Source organism: Colossoma macropomum, unplaced genomic scaffold (assembly GCF_904425465.1).
Source record: "Colossoma macropomum unplaced genomic scaffold, Colossoma_macropomum, whole genome shotgun sequence".
Lineage (NCBI taxonomy): Eukaryota > Metazoa > Chordata > Actinopteri > Characiformes > Serrasalmidae > Colossoma > Colossoma macropomum.
In genome coordinates, this window is record NW_023495761.1 from 2,105,128 (window position 1) to 2,124,728 (window position 19,601).

General features: G+C 37.4%; 1 protein-coding gene across 1 annotated transcript; it reads left to right on the forward strand.

Moving 5' to 3' along the window:
• The first annotated feature begins 428 nt into the window (after positions 1 to 428).
• cab39l (calcium binding protein 39-like) lies at positions 429 to 19,392 on the forward strand. Its single transcript, XM_036563387.1, has 9 exons — positions 429 to 628; positions 6,413 to 6,575; positions 11,497 to 11,661; positions 12,668 to 12,786; positions 14,205 to 14,373; positions 14,459 to 14,518; positions 16,006 to 16,071; positions 16,175 to 16,318; positions 16,872 to 19,392. The coding sequence occupies exons 2-9, from the start codon at positions 6,474 to 6,476 to the stop codon at positions 17,049 to 17,051; spliced, it is 1,005 nt and encodes a 334-aa protein (XP_036419280.1). The 5' UTR covers positions 429 to 628; positions 6,413 to 6,473; the 3' UTR covers positions 17,052 to 19,392.
• The last annotated feature ends 209 nt before the right edge of the window (positions 19,393 to 19,601 follow it).

The following is a 19,601-nucleotide window of genomic DNA, read 5'->3' on the forward strand; positions in this document are numbered from 1 at the left end:
GCGTATTCGACTCGCTTTAGGGACTAATCCAGCGCATCCCGCACAAAGGTGGACTTAAAGCAAGGGGTAGTTTACTGTACTATGATGGAAACTTTGGTACATCGTTAATGTCGCGTTCATAAACGCAAAAGGTTAAAAAAAACAAGCCGAATTTTGTCCATTTTTGTAGGAATTTATCATACATTCACTGAACACTAAAGCAAACTGTAGCCTTATTTTGAAATATATCAATCTTTTTTTTCGCTTTTCCTCTAAATTCATATATTCTATTCCTGCGTTCTACCTCATTTTATTGTATAAAGTATTGAGAGGTATATTTGTCATTTATAGAGCAAAATAAAGCTAAAAAATCAGCACTGCGTTTTTTAAAAACGGATCCAACACGCTTTAATTCGCTCATACACACATTCCGCTGACGTTCTGCCCAGCACACACACACACACACACACACACATACGCACACACACACACAGAGAGACAGACACTGCTGGCGTGACCAGAAAAAAGGGCTGCTCGGTAACACAGAAGCGAGACAGCAGCAGCGAGGACGATATCCGACTGGGAGGGGAAGAGAACGGCTCCGAATAATAACAACAGTCATACCAGTATCAGGACTGGCCGCTGCACTGTAAGTATGGAGGCACTTCTTCTTTTTGAGGCGAGAGCCGTGTGTTGAAAATGAACGTCGCCCTTGACGTTGTTACAAACTTGACAAATGTACGCTAACAGCGCAGTGGTTGGAGCCGTGGGGCATTTTTCTTTCTTTCCTTTTGTTTTTTTTTTTTTTTAATCTTGGCCTTTTCGGGTTTTCTTCCAGCACAACAACAGCGGTGGCTGCACGGACGTGTGGCCAGTTTGCGCATGTCAGTCTCGGTTTGTTGAGAAAGCGAAGTGTGTAAGTTAAATAGCGAGGCTGCATATAGGCGGAGTGCCTGTCTGTCCCGTCAGTGTCTCCCTGTCTGTTTCGCTGCTACATCGGCCCGCTGTGTGTGTGTCTGTATGGGTGTTAATGTCTGGCTCTGACTCGAGCCGTGCGCTGAATTTGAATCTGATTTTTAACCGTCTTTTGTTTCAACGTTCATGTCGCTTCGTGCTAAATTCACTGAACTCACGGCCTTGCTAGCCTAGCTAACAACATCCGCACTGCTCTCTGTCTCTCTCTCTGTCTCTCTCTCTCTGCCTTTAGCCCTTTTAGCCCTTTAGCTTGATAGCCGTCATGTCGCTAGGTTACCTAACGTTAACCTTAACCTCAAGCCAACAACCACAAGTCAGGTCTGCCGACGGCCGTTGCTAAACCCAGCTTGTTTTTGTGTTTTTCTCGGTTGTTGGCTAAATGCTACACCACATTCTTAGCCTCGTAAGCTGACCCCCTGGTAAACCCTGATACTGTCAACTCAAGTTCAAAACTGCGTATTATAGCTTGTTAAAATGGTAACTACATCACGTTAATTTATAAAATACGTCTAAGTTAGCACAGTGAGTTATAGCGTAGTGTAGAGTAGTGTGTTGTTTTGGACGCACTTCAAGTTTCTGTCAGCGTTTATTGACAAAGCATAGTTGTGAATAGGCCTCAGTATGGATAAAGGTGGTTTGTAGCTACATGCACACTTAGCAGTGTCAGAATAGTTCACCACCAGTAGTAGCACATTCATGAGTACAGTACAGGGTTTTGGATGTAGACCGAGTTTCTGGCACCTTTTAGTGACAAAGTATAAGTTTGTCAGCTTAATCATATGGACAAGGGTGGTTTTTGTGTGTATACGTACTCCTGTGCTAAATAGTATTTCACAGTAATACACCAGGTGGTAGTAGCACATTCATTACAGCCCTATGTATAGTATAGACTGGTATGGTATGTGGTTTTGAATGTTGCCCTAGTTTCTGGCATCTTTAAGTGACAGTATAGCTGTGAATAGGTCTCAGTGCGACAGCTTCATCATATGGAACAAGGTAGTTTGTACATCTACGCGTATGGAAATACTAACTAGTATGTCAGAACAGTACACCAACACTGGCTCTGCATTCAGTAGTGTGTGGTTTTGGGTGCAGCCTTAGTTTCTGGCACTTTTTAGTGACAAAGTATAGTTGTGGATAGACCTCAGTAAGGCAGCTTAATTGTATGGATAAAGGTGGTTGTGCATATACACATAGTGCCATACTAAGTAGTATGTGAAAATAGTACACCACCCATAGTATAGTATAGTATAGTATGTGGGTTAGATTCTGGCACCTGGTGAATAGAAGACCTCAGTATGGCATTATTGAATAAAGGTTTGTACATATGCACACACTAAATAGTATATCAGAATGGCACCACCTTTAGAAGCAACATTCATCAGTGTAGTATGTACAGTATAGTATAGCACAGTATGGTATGTGGTTTTGTATACAACCATAGTTTCTAGCACCCTATAGTGACAAAGTAGTGAATAGGCCTCAGTACGGCAGCTTAATCATCTGGATAAAGGTGGTTTGTATGTAGTCTGCTGACTAACGTCTAATGCCTTTTTTTGAGTCACTCTCTAATCTCTTATGATCAGGTTCAGGTAGCTGCATATCTGTGTGTGCGCTATGAGATGTCTGTGAATGTCTCCAATGCAGTCGAGCAAGTCCTCTTGCTGAATACCTTAATTTGTTTATTTTCACTTTTTCCCCCCAGTTTTAGGCATTGGTTTGCTGAGGCTGATTTTTTTAGTCTCACAGCCTTTGCTGTTTGTCAAAGGTGGAGCTTTTTGGCAAACAGTCTGTATCAGACTGTTAGTACACACACAACAGCCACACAGGAGGAACTTGAGGCATGTGTTTAAAAAGTGCTGAAAGGGATCCAGTTTTGACTTGGTCAGAATAGTAATAAATCCATATATACATAAGGAGGCCGATCGTAGCCTAATGTTTGGGGCAACATCTATGTATGTGTTTTGCCTGAACTTAGCATACACAGCACTGTATTCAGACTACTTTGTTTTTGTTAGCTGTGTGGAAATGTATGTAATAGTTATAGTTGCTGTTGGACCAGCTGCATATGAGTTCATACACAGGCTAGTTATACCATACATGCTTACTAAGTTCAGGTTTACGTTTATTACGTTTATTACAATATCAAAATGGGTTGCACCACTCAAGCTAGCTTTTACGTTGAGCTTAACAATCACTAAATGTTTACATCTCCCCCTAAGCACGTTTAAGTATTGCACATGGAAGCCCGTGGAAACCACATAGATCGCAAAAAGAGAACAAAAATATAATCCGGCTTGCATATAATGTCATTAATAGGCAATAAAGGCAACAGTTTGGGTGCATTAGTTTTATTTTCAGCTCTAATCATGAAGCTATTTCAAACTAACTCCACCACATGAAGATTATATCCATAGATCCAGTTCAGTGAGATTCTGTAGATGCTGAAACTGCTGACGCTACTTTTGTTGCTGTTGGCAGGTGGTTGTTTAAAGCTGTTTGTTTGTTTTTTGTGAGGAAATATTGAGAACAAAACCTAAAGAACAATAGCTATAGATGTTCAGTTTTATTCAGTTTGATTGTAGTAACCTTGTTAATCTGTTCACATTGTTCTTTGCTAGCTCCCTTCTGCTGTTCCATGGCAGCATCTTTATTGATTGGTTCTGAATTTGTCAATAGCATTATAAAAATGACCAAGTTTAGCCTTAGTTGCTGTTGTGCACGTTAGTTGTTACTAGTTAAGACGTGATTTACAGATTGTTGTTGCAGCCGAATTTAGTAAAACAATAGTTTTATACTAGTCTTAACTAAGGACTTGGTGAAGACTTTATACACAAATTTAGGTACTAACTGGTGCATAACTGGTGCAACCCCCTCCAGGTGCAAGTCTTAATGACTATTTACAGCCTTCTTTGCCGGGACTGTGTAGGAATTAAGGCAGCGTTGTAATTAATAGCACGAGAGCTGTGGAGATTGAGACTATGTTGCTTACACATGAGATGCAGTCATTGTGTCCTGGTCCAATGTTTGGATCACACAGTATGGTAAAGGAAGGTCAATTCTGAGTCATATGGCTTTGTGGGTATCGTAGTCCTATGAACAAGAATGTATTATAACGCTTTTATTCAAATGATCACACTGTAGTACAACTCTTTAAATATTTTGTTGCAACACAATAATTAAAGTGGTTAAAGTGGTTGTCTTACCTTATAGGCCTACCTAAATGTGTCCACATGAGTCAGCTGAGGTTAGCCAGCCTCTTGCCTAGAAGTGTGCGAACTATATTTTGACAACGTAACCATAACAAGGGAGTGAATCTGCTCTCCTCTTAACTGTGGAGTAGGTCTACAGGGTATTAAGAATGGTCTGGCAGGGGTTGCATGATCAAAGTGCCTGGCTCTTGGCAGGCATAGGGAAATCTCTGAAAGACAGGGGAGGGCAAAATGGGGCAATGATCACACACACTTACTCTCAGGGGTTCTCACCTCACAGGATTACTAGTCACAAGTTAGGCCATGTCCGCTTTCAGGAACAGCCTGGGTGAAGTTTTTCCACATGAATTGTTTCATGTATTAGAGTTGGATCTAAACTCATGTTGTCTCAAGCATTTGTCTGCAACTAGGAGCACTTTCAGGGTAGAGTTTGTATTTAAGAATGATAGAATAAGCGTAGAGTACTGAATGTTTTCCTTTTAGTCTTAAAATTAACCCTCTAGGTGGCTTTAGTGTAGATCGTCACAAATAACAGCATGTTACCAGGATAAATTCAGTTAGAGTATGCTTTTCTGAATATATCCTGGATACCATCAGTGCTTCTAGAACATGAAACAGCTTTGTGTGTCGTTAAAAAAAGACCAGTTATTGAGAACCTGTAGACAACAACAGTCAGTATATAGTAGCTACATCAACTTTACAGTAAATAGCTGATTGGTGTCAGCTCGTCATGCCAGTGTTGTTTTTTTTATTTATCTGTCTTTACCAATTGTTTGATTTTTCTTCTCATTCATTCTTAAATACTTTTTCAACCTTGATTTAAAAACAAAAACCTTTTCTGCTCTTCATGTTTTGTGATGTCAGGTTTTTGCCGTATTGTCTTGTACAATATATTTTGCTTTATTTGTTCTCTCTATGATTATGATCTCTATAAGCCAGTCACTGAGCTCCGAGTGTCTTGACCTACAGTGTTTTTGTCGGTACCTCGGTGAAGATATTAACGTGATCTAACAAAAGTTATTTTGTTATATAAATTTAATGTTATATACGTTTAATGTAAATTTAAATGTTATATACGTTATATAAATTATTTTGTTGGAAATAATGCAGCCCAATCTTTAACCGTGTTGCATCATCGTTTCATCAAAGTGTAATATTGTGTTATAGTGTAATATTTACAAAACGTGTCACAATTTATAGCAGTATTGTTCTGTCCATATTGTGCAGCAGTGACGTTCTTTATAATAACATAACTATAAATAACATAATAATTCACCTCAGTGAGGCCACAGCAATCAATCATATGTATTTCACAATCACAGCTTTTAGTCCTTGCATCTGTAGTCGTTTTTGATAGCCCACAAATAACACATTTCTATGTTTAGTAGTATGATTCTGTTTGACGCTTAATCATTAAGTTACGAATAGCTTTCTACATCATAAAAGTGCATTTGATAATCACAGGATTTTCACTAACATTACAAATCATAGGTGTTTCTGTGGGTGACTGAGGTGTTCAAATGAATCACTGTCATTTTATAACCGTGACCACGCTTCAGACTTTTCCTTTTTTCTCTCAGTCATGCACAGTAGGGCTGTTGCTGTCTATTGTAGTAATCGAGTTATCTACTGATTATTTTTACGATAAATCGAGTGATCAGACTGAATTGAACAGCAGCAAACCGTGCATAGCCTTTCAAAGATTCCATAATGCTTTATAGGGAAAAGGTAAACTAGGATAAGCTGGCCTTCGAGAAGACTTAGAAGAAGATTCAAATCTTAAAACACTGTGTGGTATAAATGTGTATAAATGTCCATCAGGCATTTTGTGGTGTAAGAGAGACCAGTAGAAAAAATGAAAATATGCATTATCATCTTGCAGTGTTAACCAGTCAGTGCTGATTCATTGAGAAGGTAAATGGTACTGTTTTTTTCAGTAATCTAGTGTGAGTAACAGCCCTAATGCACATGGCCACACTCTAGATTTCTAATTATTTATGTGTTTTTGTTTGTTTGTTGGTAAACTCTCCTTTCAACCTGAAATGAACTCTGACTGCTATTTTTCTTCTGTCGCCATGACAACCGTGTGAACGCCTTTAGCTGAGCTGTCCATGGTGGGGGTGGGTGGGGGCCAGCTTAATAACACGAATGCTCTAAGGGGAATTACCCACTCTTTTAAGGAAGAGGGCAAGCAAGAACAGTGACCCATGTCTAACCCTTTCTCCCTCTTTTTTCCATCCATCCAGGTTCTGAAGAAAGAGAGAGAGACACACACACACAGAGTGAGCGAGACTCTAGGCCACAACCATGCCACTGTTTGGTAAATCCCACAAGAGTCCAACGGACATTGTGAAGGCTCTGAAGGACAACCTGTCCATTTTGGTGAAGCAGGACAAGAAGACAGAGAAGGTGAGGTGACGAGCAGTTTGGCCAGAGCTGTTGTGGATGACAGTGAAGGAATGCTGGAAGGAATGCATAATGCTAATAAAAGAAGCTCTCGTTCATTATTTGCCACATTAGCATTGTTGAGCATGCTGTTTCTTTAACACTTTCAAGAGATAATGTTGTTGTTTAGCTGTCCAATCAAATTAATTTGTGTTAGGACTGTCACTGTCAATTATATGAGTAATTGAGTCATGTAAAGGCCTTAAAATACACTTACATTAACTATACCAAATGGTGCCAAGCTTTCAAAGATTTTAAAATATCCTGACTACAACTGCTAATTTCCACCAGTGATACTATTAGAATTTCAGTAGTATGTTAGCACCAAGCTAGTGGTGTTGTTGATTTACCGCACAGTGTTTAATGTTAAATATAATAAGGCTAGCTCTGCTTAAACACAGACATATTTGAAACTTGAAACAAACATTTAAGTGACACATACTTTACTTTCTATGTTGTAGTTTTCTTTCTTCAGTAAAGCCTAATTCTGCATGTTATTGGAGGAGCCTGTTAACTGTCTGCCGAAGAGACAGACTGTTCAGCCTAGACCTAGTTAACCCAATTCTTTCACTCCGTGTACATCTTTACTTTATAGACACGCAACAGCAAACATTTTACTTAATGTAAACTTAGATTGGAAAAAAAATATCCATTTGTTTTTTTCAAGTAATTCCAACATCTGTACATTATATTATTATCTATTGGGATAATAGATAATTATATTACAGTATGGTGTATTGTTTACATATTATCTTGATATCAACCTTTGCAATATTGTTGTTTTATAAGGCTCCATTATGCACTTGAGCCCTAGAACGATCACAGTGTTGTTATCGTTTGCTGTGAGCATTTTGACAAGTTCAATTATTTATGTGCAATTATTTATAGATAATTACATAATCGATTACATAGGTAGTTACATATTAATTTACATTGAAATAACAGAAACATGGCAAAAATGTAATTTTTTTTCCCCACAAAACAAAACTGTACACCCAGTAAGTTCATCAGATTCATGAAATGAAAGAAGAGGACTGCAGAAGTGGGTGGTGCATGACACACATTCTTAAAATTAAAAGTTCATAAATGATTTGTGACTTAGAGGTACTAAGCTTCATTCACCAACGTTCTTAGGAAGAAATTTCTTCTTAAACCCACATACGCAGTTTTCACAAAGCTTCTAACATTCATCAAGGTTTTCTTATTTGGTATTTGGTGTTCTTAGGTAAGAACAGAATCTACACACACACAGAGGTGTGAACAATTCTGTAGTTTAAGAACACATCATGAATCTGACGTAGACTTTCTTAGGACCTTTCTCAAGAACAAATTTAAGAAAAAACTTAGGAACATACTGGTGAATGAGGCCCATTATTCTTGAATAAGCTCTTTTTGGTATGCAACCTTTACATTAATTTTTAAAACCATCTTCACACTCAAAACTACTCACACAAAATTAGTTCTTAACTATCTGCTGACAGTGGTTCTTCCGTGCATCACTCTTAAGAACAGGTTTTGGAATATATATATATATATATATATATATATATATATATATATATATATATATATATATATATATATATATATAAAAGAGTGTATACATCCACCAATACTGTAATTTTAGTAGCATAATTCTAAAAGGGAAGTTCTCGTTCATTATTCCCCATATTGTCATTATTGGGTGTACTGTTTCTTTAACACTGCAGCAGCATGACTACCCTCATGTTTTACACAGCCGTTTGAGCCACCACGAAAGGCTTGGTTCAAAAATGGTATAGTGTTTGTACGAATAGCCCTAATGCTACTATTTTTGTCTTTGTTGAGTCTAGTATATAAAGAAGCCACAGTACTGCCTATTCTGACCTGGGCTTCTTTCACCAAGCTGCCTACATGTGTCTGGTGGCATTCTTTCATTCTTCATCATTCCTAACATTGTTGTAATGTCTAACTATATTTCATCTTGATAAAAGCCACTACTCTTTTCAGCTTTTCCATCCTAGGGTGTAACTGTAATGTTGTAATATCAGGCTTACCATTAAGGTGCTAAGTGCTAGTCCGGCAGGCTGTGTTCCAATGCTCAGAAGAAGCTTCTTCTCCACTTGGCTCCGGTTCTCCAGTTGCACTTTTCTAACAGACTTCACACAGTCTAGACCCCACGATATTTTTATATCACAGGCACAGCTCCAGCCTCATCCTTGTCTGGCAGAAAAAGGACTTTTATCATGAATTGATACTGTCTTTAATAGACTGTAATTTACTCTGACATTTTGAATGTTTACACCACTATTCAAAAGTTTAGAATGACTGTTTTCAATCATGTAAAATCAATTGTATAGCATCATATTAGAATCATTCTACACACACCTGCAAATGTTGTATATGTTTCAAACACTTTGTAGGATTTTTAGATGGAGACATTTTCAATGATGAACGAAGTGACAAGAAATAACTATGAATGGATAATAATAGTTAATTATTAAATAGTGTTAGTGTTAGTGAGTAGATTAAACCTTTCAGTCTTCACTATATGTCATTACTATATAACAACTAATGGAAATGTCAAATAATTCCAAACTTGGAGCGTATAGTGGTCTGAGTATTTGAGTTTCAGACATAATGTAGCATTTTTATGAGCCTGCATTGGTAGTGTTTATAAGCCTACACCAGTTTGATTACTTGATTACTGTATGAACCTCTTTACTTTGGCTGACCTAATGCCATGTTTATTTTATAGAGCACTATCAGCTCTTTATCACTGTTAGAATACAAAGAGCTTTTGTGAAGTTTGTGTTTTTTGCTCCTGTTTGCTCCATTTTTAAAAGACTTGTTAGCCCTGGGATAAGTGTTTACCTGAGGAACGGTTCCCTTGAGGAACCTGTCTTTAGGAAGCGAATATGTAGAATATATAGAATTTTTAAACATCACTATTAATCAATCTTAAATAATCATCTTTTTACAGTTTAATACAAATTATGAAAGTTGTAGAGTAGTAGCATCATATTGGTCTCGTTTAACACATCTGTGTGCAACTGAAATGGTTTTATTACTCAAAATGGTGATTCTGAACTTCTGAATACTGTTGAACATCTCTGTGAAGGGTTGTGAACGGGGCTGAAGACGGAGTGTTTGAAGAAGGAGAGAAATGGCAGGGAGGTGAAAGTGCCACTCTGCTGTCTGACCTCATGTTCATTTGCAGTGGCTCGCTAAGGCATTTGCCCTCAGCTTGTTGCTAAAGAACAGATTTCTGAAACGCTAAGCTAACCTGCCTGACGCTCAAACTCGTCTGCTTTTTTGTGATAGTATATGACAATATAAGTCAGGTTGTATTTATTTAATTGTCCACTGTAGTGGAAATGTGAATTCCTAGTCTTTTTTTTAGATAAAGTTTAATTTGGCAGTTTTTTTAATTACTTGAATTTTTCATTATATTGTGATTTGAGTAAGGTACTGGATGTTTAATGTATTGGAAAACCATAAAACATTAAATGTGCTTTAATTTTTTTGTTGTTAAATTTAAACTTTAGTGATCAAACAATGTAATAGCCTCAGATAGCATAATGAACAGACTGCCCATTCTTTGTGATACTTTATACAACAGTTCTGGGCACACAAGCTGATTGGTTGAACGAACTGCTGGCTGTGCAGTGAGTGAGCGGAGCTCGTACTGTGACGTAGCAACAAGCTGCTTGTTAAGGAACAATAATTTGGCGGAAGGAATTACTGACATTAAATGCCACGTTCACAGCCCAATTTATTAATTTCTTACTTTATTTAACAGTTGTATAAATAAGCAATAGAACACTCAAGGTCGTGTGTTATTACTATGGTTATGCGACCAAATCACATCCGTGATGTTATTTGCGCGATAACACACTCCCTCTCTTGTTCTATTGCTTAATTATTACATCTCCAAGTTGCACACTGTCACAGTTTTGCTTTGTGATGTCATGATGTCACGATGTATTGCTACTCCCCAGTTACCTTAAGTTAATGACTTGTTGTTGTTTTACTTTTTTCATTTTAAGATATTCAGAACATCCTGCATAAAGGAAAAAAATTATCTAGCTGCAGCAGCATAGGGTACACAATTATTAGGGGGCGGAGTCACAAAAGAATTAAAACATCTAACCATACCCAAGATATTGACACTTAATAGCTTAGGTGAAAAATTACCTTTTATGTATGACCTTCTTAGCTGATGCGATCTTGGTGTCAGCCGCAAGGAAGCTGCACAAACTCTAAATAAAGGAGTTGTGAGAGATCTTTAATTATGCTCTGTGTATTCCTCCTACTGAGAATCTCACCACACTTTCTTTGCCGTAGATCTGTCTGTAAAATCTGACTGGCTGAGTCATGTTTAAATCAGTTATAAAATGCTCAAAATACGCATATGTCCACACATGTCAGTTGAATTCTGTGCTCGTGTGCCATCTTTTTAAAAACATTGCGCTGTTGTAAAAACTTTGTGCCTGTCTAGAATCTTTCACCATTGCATTACTTGGCAGCTGTATTGAACTGTTAATAAACTGCATTGCTTGGCAGAAGAATGATTTATTGCGATCGTTATTGATAATAAATTGAACTATTTAATGAACATTGATATGTTTATCATGTTATGTTTTGTCGTTGCTCCATATAAATTCAGTCCTTATACAAACAGTAATTTAAAATCACTGATAATGGCTTCTTGCTTTATTTTAGGAAGCTTACCTTAAACATGTAAGCAGCCCGACAAAACTTCCACTTGTATCCCTCCTCAAGACTGATGGAGGGATGAATGCTTCTTGACGTGTTTTTCCTGTTGAAGGAAGAGAGGCATGATTGGTATCCATCAAGTCTTTATCGCACCTGTCAGTTACATGTCTGTATGTTTGTCCTGCAGGCTTCAGAGGAGGTGTCTAAATGTCTGGTTGCAATGAAGGAGATCCTGTATGGCACCAACGACAAAGAGCCACACACGGAGACAGTGGCCCAGCTGGCCCAGGAGCTGTACAACAGTGGCCTGCTCATTTCACTGGTGGAGAACCTGCAGGTCATCGACTTTGAGGTGACTTACTGCACTAATCCTCCAGCTTGCATGTTTTCATGTGGATTCAGGTAGACCTGGGTGATAAGTGAATGTTTCATATCAGCATTTCATTTGTTGTATCTCAGTTATGTTTACCACTGCAGCTGCACTGGTATAACTCTTATAACTGTAACTTGAAGTAACTTGCAGAGCTGAAGAGTAACAATTTGCCAGTTTGCATTGTTTTCCATGTTACTGAATAATAGGCCAGAGGATGTAATAAGCCTGGGATTTAGGCCACAGTCAACAAGGCTGCAAAGCTGTTTACACATACAACACTTTATTCACCTCAGACCGCTTATTCAACACTTATTTGCTGTATTATGACCATTTTGTTGACTGTATGAATGCCGCAGAAGTAATTAAGTGACATAATTGAGGTATTTTCTTAACATATTTAGCACAAACTTTTTTTCCCTCCAGCTCTGTTGTGAACTATGTGTTATTCTGACTATATACTGGCAGCATTCTGAATCTGTCTGAAGGGCTATGTTTATAGTTAAAAGAAGTGAATATTTGTAGTGCCAGAAGAGGGCACTCTTGCAAACAAAACAAGGAAAACAGACTATATTTATGTATACCCTGCCCATCAAACATCTGGGGACAGAATGTCTTTAATACAATTAAGCGTTTGTCAGTTTCAGTGTGTGCTTTCTAACTTAAGTTTAGAAAAGACATCCGTGTCAAATCATTATCTAAGCAAAGACTTCTTTTTATACGTATAGTTTGAGGAAAATGAGGCTGATTGTTAATGCAAAAAAGCATCAGTGAATAACTGATTAGTTAACAAAACTTTTGCAGCTATTTTTTTATTTTTTTTTACTTAAACAGTGTCCCAAAACCACATCCCATATATCTGCATATATACTGCACATATATGTAACATAAACAAGTTTGCTTAGTTGTTATTTGGTATTAAAGTCCAGAGTTTTGTGAGTATAGTTGTTGGTAATTTTGTTAATTTGGTGTGTTTTTGGGTGTGTAGGGTAAGAAAGACGTGTGCCAGATCTTCAACAACATCCTGCGCAGGCAGATTGGTACCCGCAGCCCCACAGTGGAATACTTCTGCTCCCATCAGGAAGTGCTCTTCATCCTACTCAAAGGGTAAGAAATGAGAGTTCACACAGTTCACTAACAGCTTACCGGCTTTCAGAAATGTTATTCAAATTGATACTGACCTTGATTTGCAAGGTTTAGGTTTTAGATTTTTTTTGTAACTTGTAACACTCTGTCACTCTGAGTACATAAAATCAATGCTGTAGGTACTCTGCTTAATTTTACCTACCTACTCATTTATTTATGTTTGCATGGGAACATAGTAAAGGACTGCTTTACTTTCCTTGTTTTGAGAAATTTGACTGAGTATTCATTAGGGGTGCAATGCTACACAAATTTGATGATACAGTACGTACTGCCATTTTTTGCATTATGATACAATACAGTTTCAATACAGAATTGGAAAAGAAATGCTAACATGACTGTCACATTTATTTATTTATTCATTTATTTATTTATTTATTTATTGTTTGTTTGTTTGTTTTTTGGTAATTCCAAACCACCCCCCCCAAACCCCCAAAAGGGCAACAGTGCTTATTTAAGGGATAACTGGCACAATAACATAAAATAAATAGAAAATAATATAATCAATAGGTATTTGATACCTGTGCAGTGTTGGCACATTGTCACCATTCAGTCTTTTACTCTACACCATTATTTATTCAACTGGGAAACCGAAGTGTTCACTTCGCTTGTTCCAGCTCAAGCTTGCTCTTTCCACCCACCATTATAAACAGCTTGGCTAATCAACCATCCAAGCCTTCTGAACAGATGAGACACATCAGTTTAGAACTTGAAATGGGGAGAAAAACGCAGACTTCTCTGTTCATTCATTTTTAAACACACTGTTGTAATCATTGACATTTCATTTTCAACAAGCCCTGTTGTCACCTTGCTTCTCAGACCACAAATAGTTAATAAAATTAAATATCTGCGAAAATGTACGAAAGTATTGGCTTTCTGACCTGACACTTAGTCTTTCTCTGCTAATGCAAAGTTTTTCATTAAAAAAATATATTTCCAGCATTATAACCTGATTGAACAGTAGAATACATTCAATTTTAATGTGAATTACAGAATTTCCTTAGTCTTTGTTCTCCTTTTGCTTTAATGACAGCATGCATTTGAGCTGGCATGGATTCTGATTCTGAGTAGATAAAATCCACCTGAGAGTCATCTGAACGTGAGCTTCAGTGAAAGAGTGAAAAATTTGACCTGTTTGTAGAAAGACGTTAACGTGGTCAGTGTCACCTAATGTTCACACAGGGTAAAGAATAACTGGCATTTTCCCATGGTGTAAAAAATAAATAAGTTGTAACATGAGAGACATTATATGGGTTGTACTGTAGTTTATCAAGGAATGTGTAATCGACACCGCTGACTTCATAATGGTCATTTTTGTAGTTTCAGGTGTGTTGTAGCTAGTGTGAAAAGGTGCTGTCATGATTTTATTTCTGCCTCTGCAGGTATGAGACTCCTCAGGTGGCGCTGAACTGTGGCATTATGCTCCGCGAGTGCATCCGACATGAACCGCTGGCCAAAATCATTCTGCACTCGGAGCACTTTAACGACTTCTTCAGCTACGTGGAGATGTCCACATTCGACATAGCTTCCGACGCTTTCGCCACCTTCAAGGTAAGAAAACGCTCCTAAAAGAATTAGCCTAAATTTCAGTTCTTTTTAATTCCTGAATAAATGATTTCTCCCTTTCTTTTTACAGGACCTTCTTACAAGACACAAGGTTCTAGTGGCAGAATATTTAGAACAGAACTATGATGCAGTAAGTGAAATCTGTATATCTTTTATCCATGTATTTTATCTGTTATCATCCAGAATCCAGGAAAAAAAACTCAGTTCTTCAGTAATAAATATAGAACAGGACTATTCAACTAAAGCTGTAAGGTCCAGTTACATTAAATTTCTTGCTTCCCAAGGCCTGGAGAAACAAACCAACAAGTATATGGCGACACTGGTTATCTTTAAATACTTTATCATAACAGCCGTTAATGATTAGTCCAGGCAGTTAAAAAAAATGACACTTCCAGTATATTTTGTTGAATTGTTTTATTTTGAATACATTTTTATGACCTAATGTGCACTTTAAAATTGTATTGCCATTGGTAATTAAAAAAAAAGAAAGAAATAGTAAAACAATATTTTCGAAAGAACACACAACTTGAAAATATCTTTACAAATACTTCTAAAGTAGAAAAAACTCTTCATAAGTATAAAATTAAGTTAAAATAATAATAGATGCTATTCTTAATGACATTTCACACTCATGTGCTGTCAGGAATGGATGAGCACTCTGCTGGTACTTTCATGTTGAGCTTTGGGTTTATTTTATTTGACCACAGAGCTGATTTTTGTAAGAAAGTGAATATGAATTGATTTGTTTCACAGTGACACTGATGCTTAGACCCCTTTTACACCTGGTCACTTCATGCGTGTTGAGTATCAGGATTGTATCTGGATAAGGCCAAGCCACATAACAGTGCAAGTGTAAACGCACCCAAGATGCTTGTAAAACAGATACAAGAAAACCTTTCAAGTGCTCGGTTCAGTCCACCGACCTACTTTGCTGGGTTCGCATCTGGACTGTGGTCCATCAGCTGACGAGCCCTGATGTAGAAGATGAAAAACTGGTATGTTAGAATATGCTATTATGTAGTATGCTTGAGTATATTATTATTAAGCCAACAGTTAATTCCGATGACAAAATCTGATTAGTTGTGTTCTCCCGGTGCTGTTATTTGTTATTTGTTAATTGTGTCTTTTTCACAGTAACTGTATGATTCTGCTCAGCACTGTTGCTAAGTAAACAGATGCTTCACGCTGAAGCTAACTGTTAAGATGTTTGTACTTCAGCACATTCAAAAACAGAACATGGATACCTTAGATACCTTCTGTAAGATAATATTTGCCCTGCAGCCTGTTGGGTCAGACTCCGAAGAAGAGTGTGAAAGCAGCACTACATCAAACTCTGACCCTGTCGTTGCCTCTAAACAAGCTTTTCCGTCGGCAGCTTTGACGGCTGAACAACTAAACAAACCAGAATCAGTCATTTGTACTGCACTTGACTTCGACTTGTTCCTGTGACCAAATCACAGCCATAATGTTATTTGCTTGCGGTTGCTTTAACTCAGCAGGGGCTAATTTGTCCCTTTTAGCTTCCATTCATTAGATTTGTATTCCTTGCATTTTTCTTCTTGCCAGTTAGTTAACATAGCTGTATCGCTGCATGAACCAGTGTGTCTCTCTCTGCAGGTCTTTGAGAACTATGAAAAGCTGCTGCACTCTGAAAACTACGTGACGAAGAGGCAGTCGTTGAAGGTGAGTGTTCTGCAGAGTCTCACAGCATGGGTAACTTAAAAGGGAAACTGGTGTATCTCAGCCTTTGCCGACTCTGTCACTGAAATATGCGTGTGTCTGACAGCTGTTGGGAGAGCTCCTCTTGGACAGACACAACTTCACTGTGATGACGAGGTACATCAGCAAGCCGGAGAATCTCAAGCTCATGATGAATTTACTGAGAGACAAAAGCCCCAACATCCAGTTTGAGGCGTTCCACGTCTTCAAGGTAAAGATTTTGTTTTCTCTGGTTAGGTTGCTAAATCCTAGACTTGAACCCTGGGCCTATTATTGCATTATTTCAAAGGAAAAACTCAGTCAGCCAGTCATGGTTGGTGTTTAAAGCTTGCTCTTTAGTTTTGCGCTAATGAGAAATGGAAGCTTATACCCAAAAATCAGCACTGCGCAACCTTTTAAGTGATCTTAATAGACCTGCTTATGTAGTTTAAGACAGACTTATCTGTACAATGTGTAACATATTGTTATCTATACAAAAGTACTAACACAGTTGTGGCTGCCAGTACTTTTTTCTGGTTATGTGCCATGCTATAGTCATATTCCTTCCTTCCTTTCCTCCCTTCCTTTCTTCCTTCTTTCCTTCCTTCCTTCTCTCCCTCCTATTCCTTCCTTTCCTTTCCTTTCCTTCCTTCCTTCCTTCCGTCCTTCCCTCCCATGATGCAGAAAAGGCTTTTTAATTTCTCAAGTGTACCCTTACCTGTAGAGCTCCTCACCCTTTGTTAGGTGTCGGTACTTTGCTAACATTTTTGTATCTTTTCCCTCAGGTGTTTGTGGCTAACCCCAACAAGACGCAGCCCATCGTAGACATCCTTCTGAAGAACCAAACGAAACTCATCGATTTCCTTAGCAACTTCCAGAAGGACCGCACAGACGACGAACAGTTTAATGACGAAAAGACGTACCTCATCAAACAGATACGAGACTTAAAGAAACCAGCCTCCTAAACCTTAGCTAGCAATCGCGTTATTAAGCACCTCATCTTTTTACTGAGGAAAAATAAACGAAAAAAAAATCACAAAAATCTATTAACAATAATAATTATATTTAAAATCTTAAGACATTTGTCTTTTCTTAGTCACGAGGCTCGCGAGTGATAGTTTTCGATCACTGACCGTTCAGTTCTTTTCTTTTTAGCTTTCTTTCATGAGCATTTTTCATTAGTTTCATCTGACTAGTGTGCCACGATAGGATGTTAACAACAAAAAACAAAAAGCAACCAATTTTGTTTCAGGAAGAACCAAAGGTTGTAGTAACCTCAAGAGAAGTGGGTGAGTCAGGACCTAAGAGAACGCTTCACATTTTCATTTTAACATTCTGATTGTGTTTTCTGACAGCCTTTACCACTCCAAATACTGTTCAGACACCCACAGTTCCGACATGCTAAAGAAAGAGTTGCTCTTGTACATTTTGTAGACGATACCGGTAGAAGAATTGTAGGAAGGGAGGTTGCATTCCCCAATTATTTATAAAGCTTTTTTTAGAACTCCTTCTGTATTTAGAAAGTTCATTCCTGCATTCCTTTTATTCTTTTTCTACTCTATTTTTTCCCCTTTACTCTGAAGCTGTAGGCTACATTTTTCTCCTGCACCTGTATGGCTTACTGCTTACTGACTCTCTGGGCTCCGAATTTGCTTGATTTCTCGGGAAAAAAAAAATATTGTTCATGTAATCCCTTTTTAGTGTTTTTAAATAATTATTTTTAAGAATGATTTGATTATACCAGTATTTTATTTGTTAGGTTTCTAAATGAAACAGAAGCGCAGTTCATCTGACTGTGTGCTTTAGTAATATATAGACCTAACCAAATTTTTTTTGTTTTGAGTTATCAGATCATATGTTTGCAAAACAGGGCGTCTAACCTTCTCGTTCTCTATTTCTACTTGATGACATGTTTACCTATCGTGTTATTAAAAAAACTGGTTTTAGTCTGAAAGTGGGTGCCATTTTAGAGAATATAAGACAAAATGTACTTTGACATTTTCTGTAGTAGCTTCTTTTACAGTGAATGGAGGGAGCGTACAGAAAAGTTCGCTCTACAGGTATATGTCTCTTCTGTACTATAGGGCGCCATGTAGATGCAGCTATAGTATTTTGGTAGTACTGTAGTGCATTCAGTGCTATAGTATTCCTATAGCAGGTTTAATAGCCTCCTATAGGATCCATGTAGTAGCTTACTATAGTACATACTATATATTAGTATCTCACTAATACTATTGTACAATTTTACGTTGTAGTACAACCTGCAGTACTAGAGTCATTCTGTACTATAGCTTGTCTGTAGTACGACGGTAATCTTCTGTTCAGTAGCCATTATTTTAGCTCTTCGTTTGTGGATTTGGCAGGCGAGACATCGATTAGGTTCGTAGCTAAAACACAGTTGAGGACACGAACATACAAAACAGGTGCCTTTTGTTGTGTTTTAATTGTATTTCTTTTTTCCCTGGTGTTTATTTTGTATTTTATAAAAACAGATCTTTCTTAGGGGGAGCTTAATTTTGTTTTTTGTTAATTTTTGAAAAAAAATATGTTCAAGTTGAGCATATTTGAATCGATTAAGCAGTGAACCTCTTTAACTCACTATATTTGAGTTACGCTGATGAAGAAAACTTTGTTTCATTCTTTGCAGCTGCAGTTGATTGATTCAGTTGTATGATTGTCTGTGACCTAACCATTAGAGTAGTCGGATCAAGTGGGAAATGTATGCTGAGGTGGTCTCTGACCCATGTTATCATCACATATTACTTGCCAATTATGTGAAAATTAATGTTTTGTTTTTATATATATATACATGCTGATCTTTCACATTTTTCCATTTTTATGGTTTTCTCTGAAATTTTGAGTTTGATTATTACAGTTCTTTGTCCTTGAAAATAGACAAAAAACTGGACCGAATTTAAATTCAATGGGAGGAAAGGCCCAAACGTATTCATTGCCAAATCTTTATTCTGAAGAAGAAATTCAAACTGTCACACTGTTTGATTCCCTTCCTCATGCGTTAAGATTATTAAGATTGGTTTTTTTCAGTATTGCGCAGTGTAAAGCGAACCATGGAACATTTTAAACCCTCCAGTAGGGTAACCATTTAAATATAGTAATGCATCTGAGCCAAATTTATTGAGTATCTTCACACCTTTACATGTAACAAAGAAACTGCAGTTTAAAAATGAAATCGAAATGAGCTACCATATCAAAACTGAAATTGTTTCCCATACCACACATGGTTGCATCCTTTCTTCTTAAATGCTAATTGTACCATATCACCAATAAACGAAAATTCAAGCATTATGGTTAATGTTTTTTTTTTTTGTATGTGTACAAGATGTTGGTTCACATTTGAAGACATTTGTAATCAGTTAATAATAACAACTGTTATTATAGAAAGCCATGTATAAAGCAATGCTTCTTCACAGATGACTCTACTTGGCTTAAAGCCTCATGATGTTTTATAGTGCCTATGATGGGGTAAGAGTCATGCTTAGTGCGAGCGCACAACA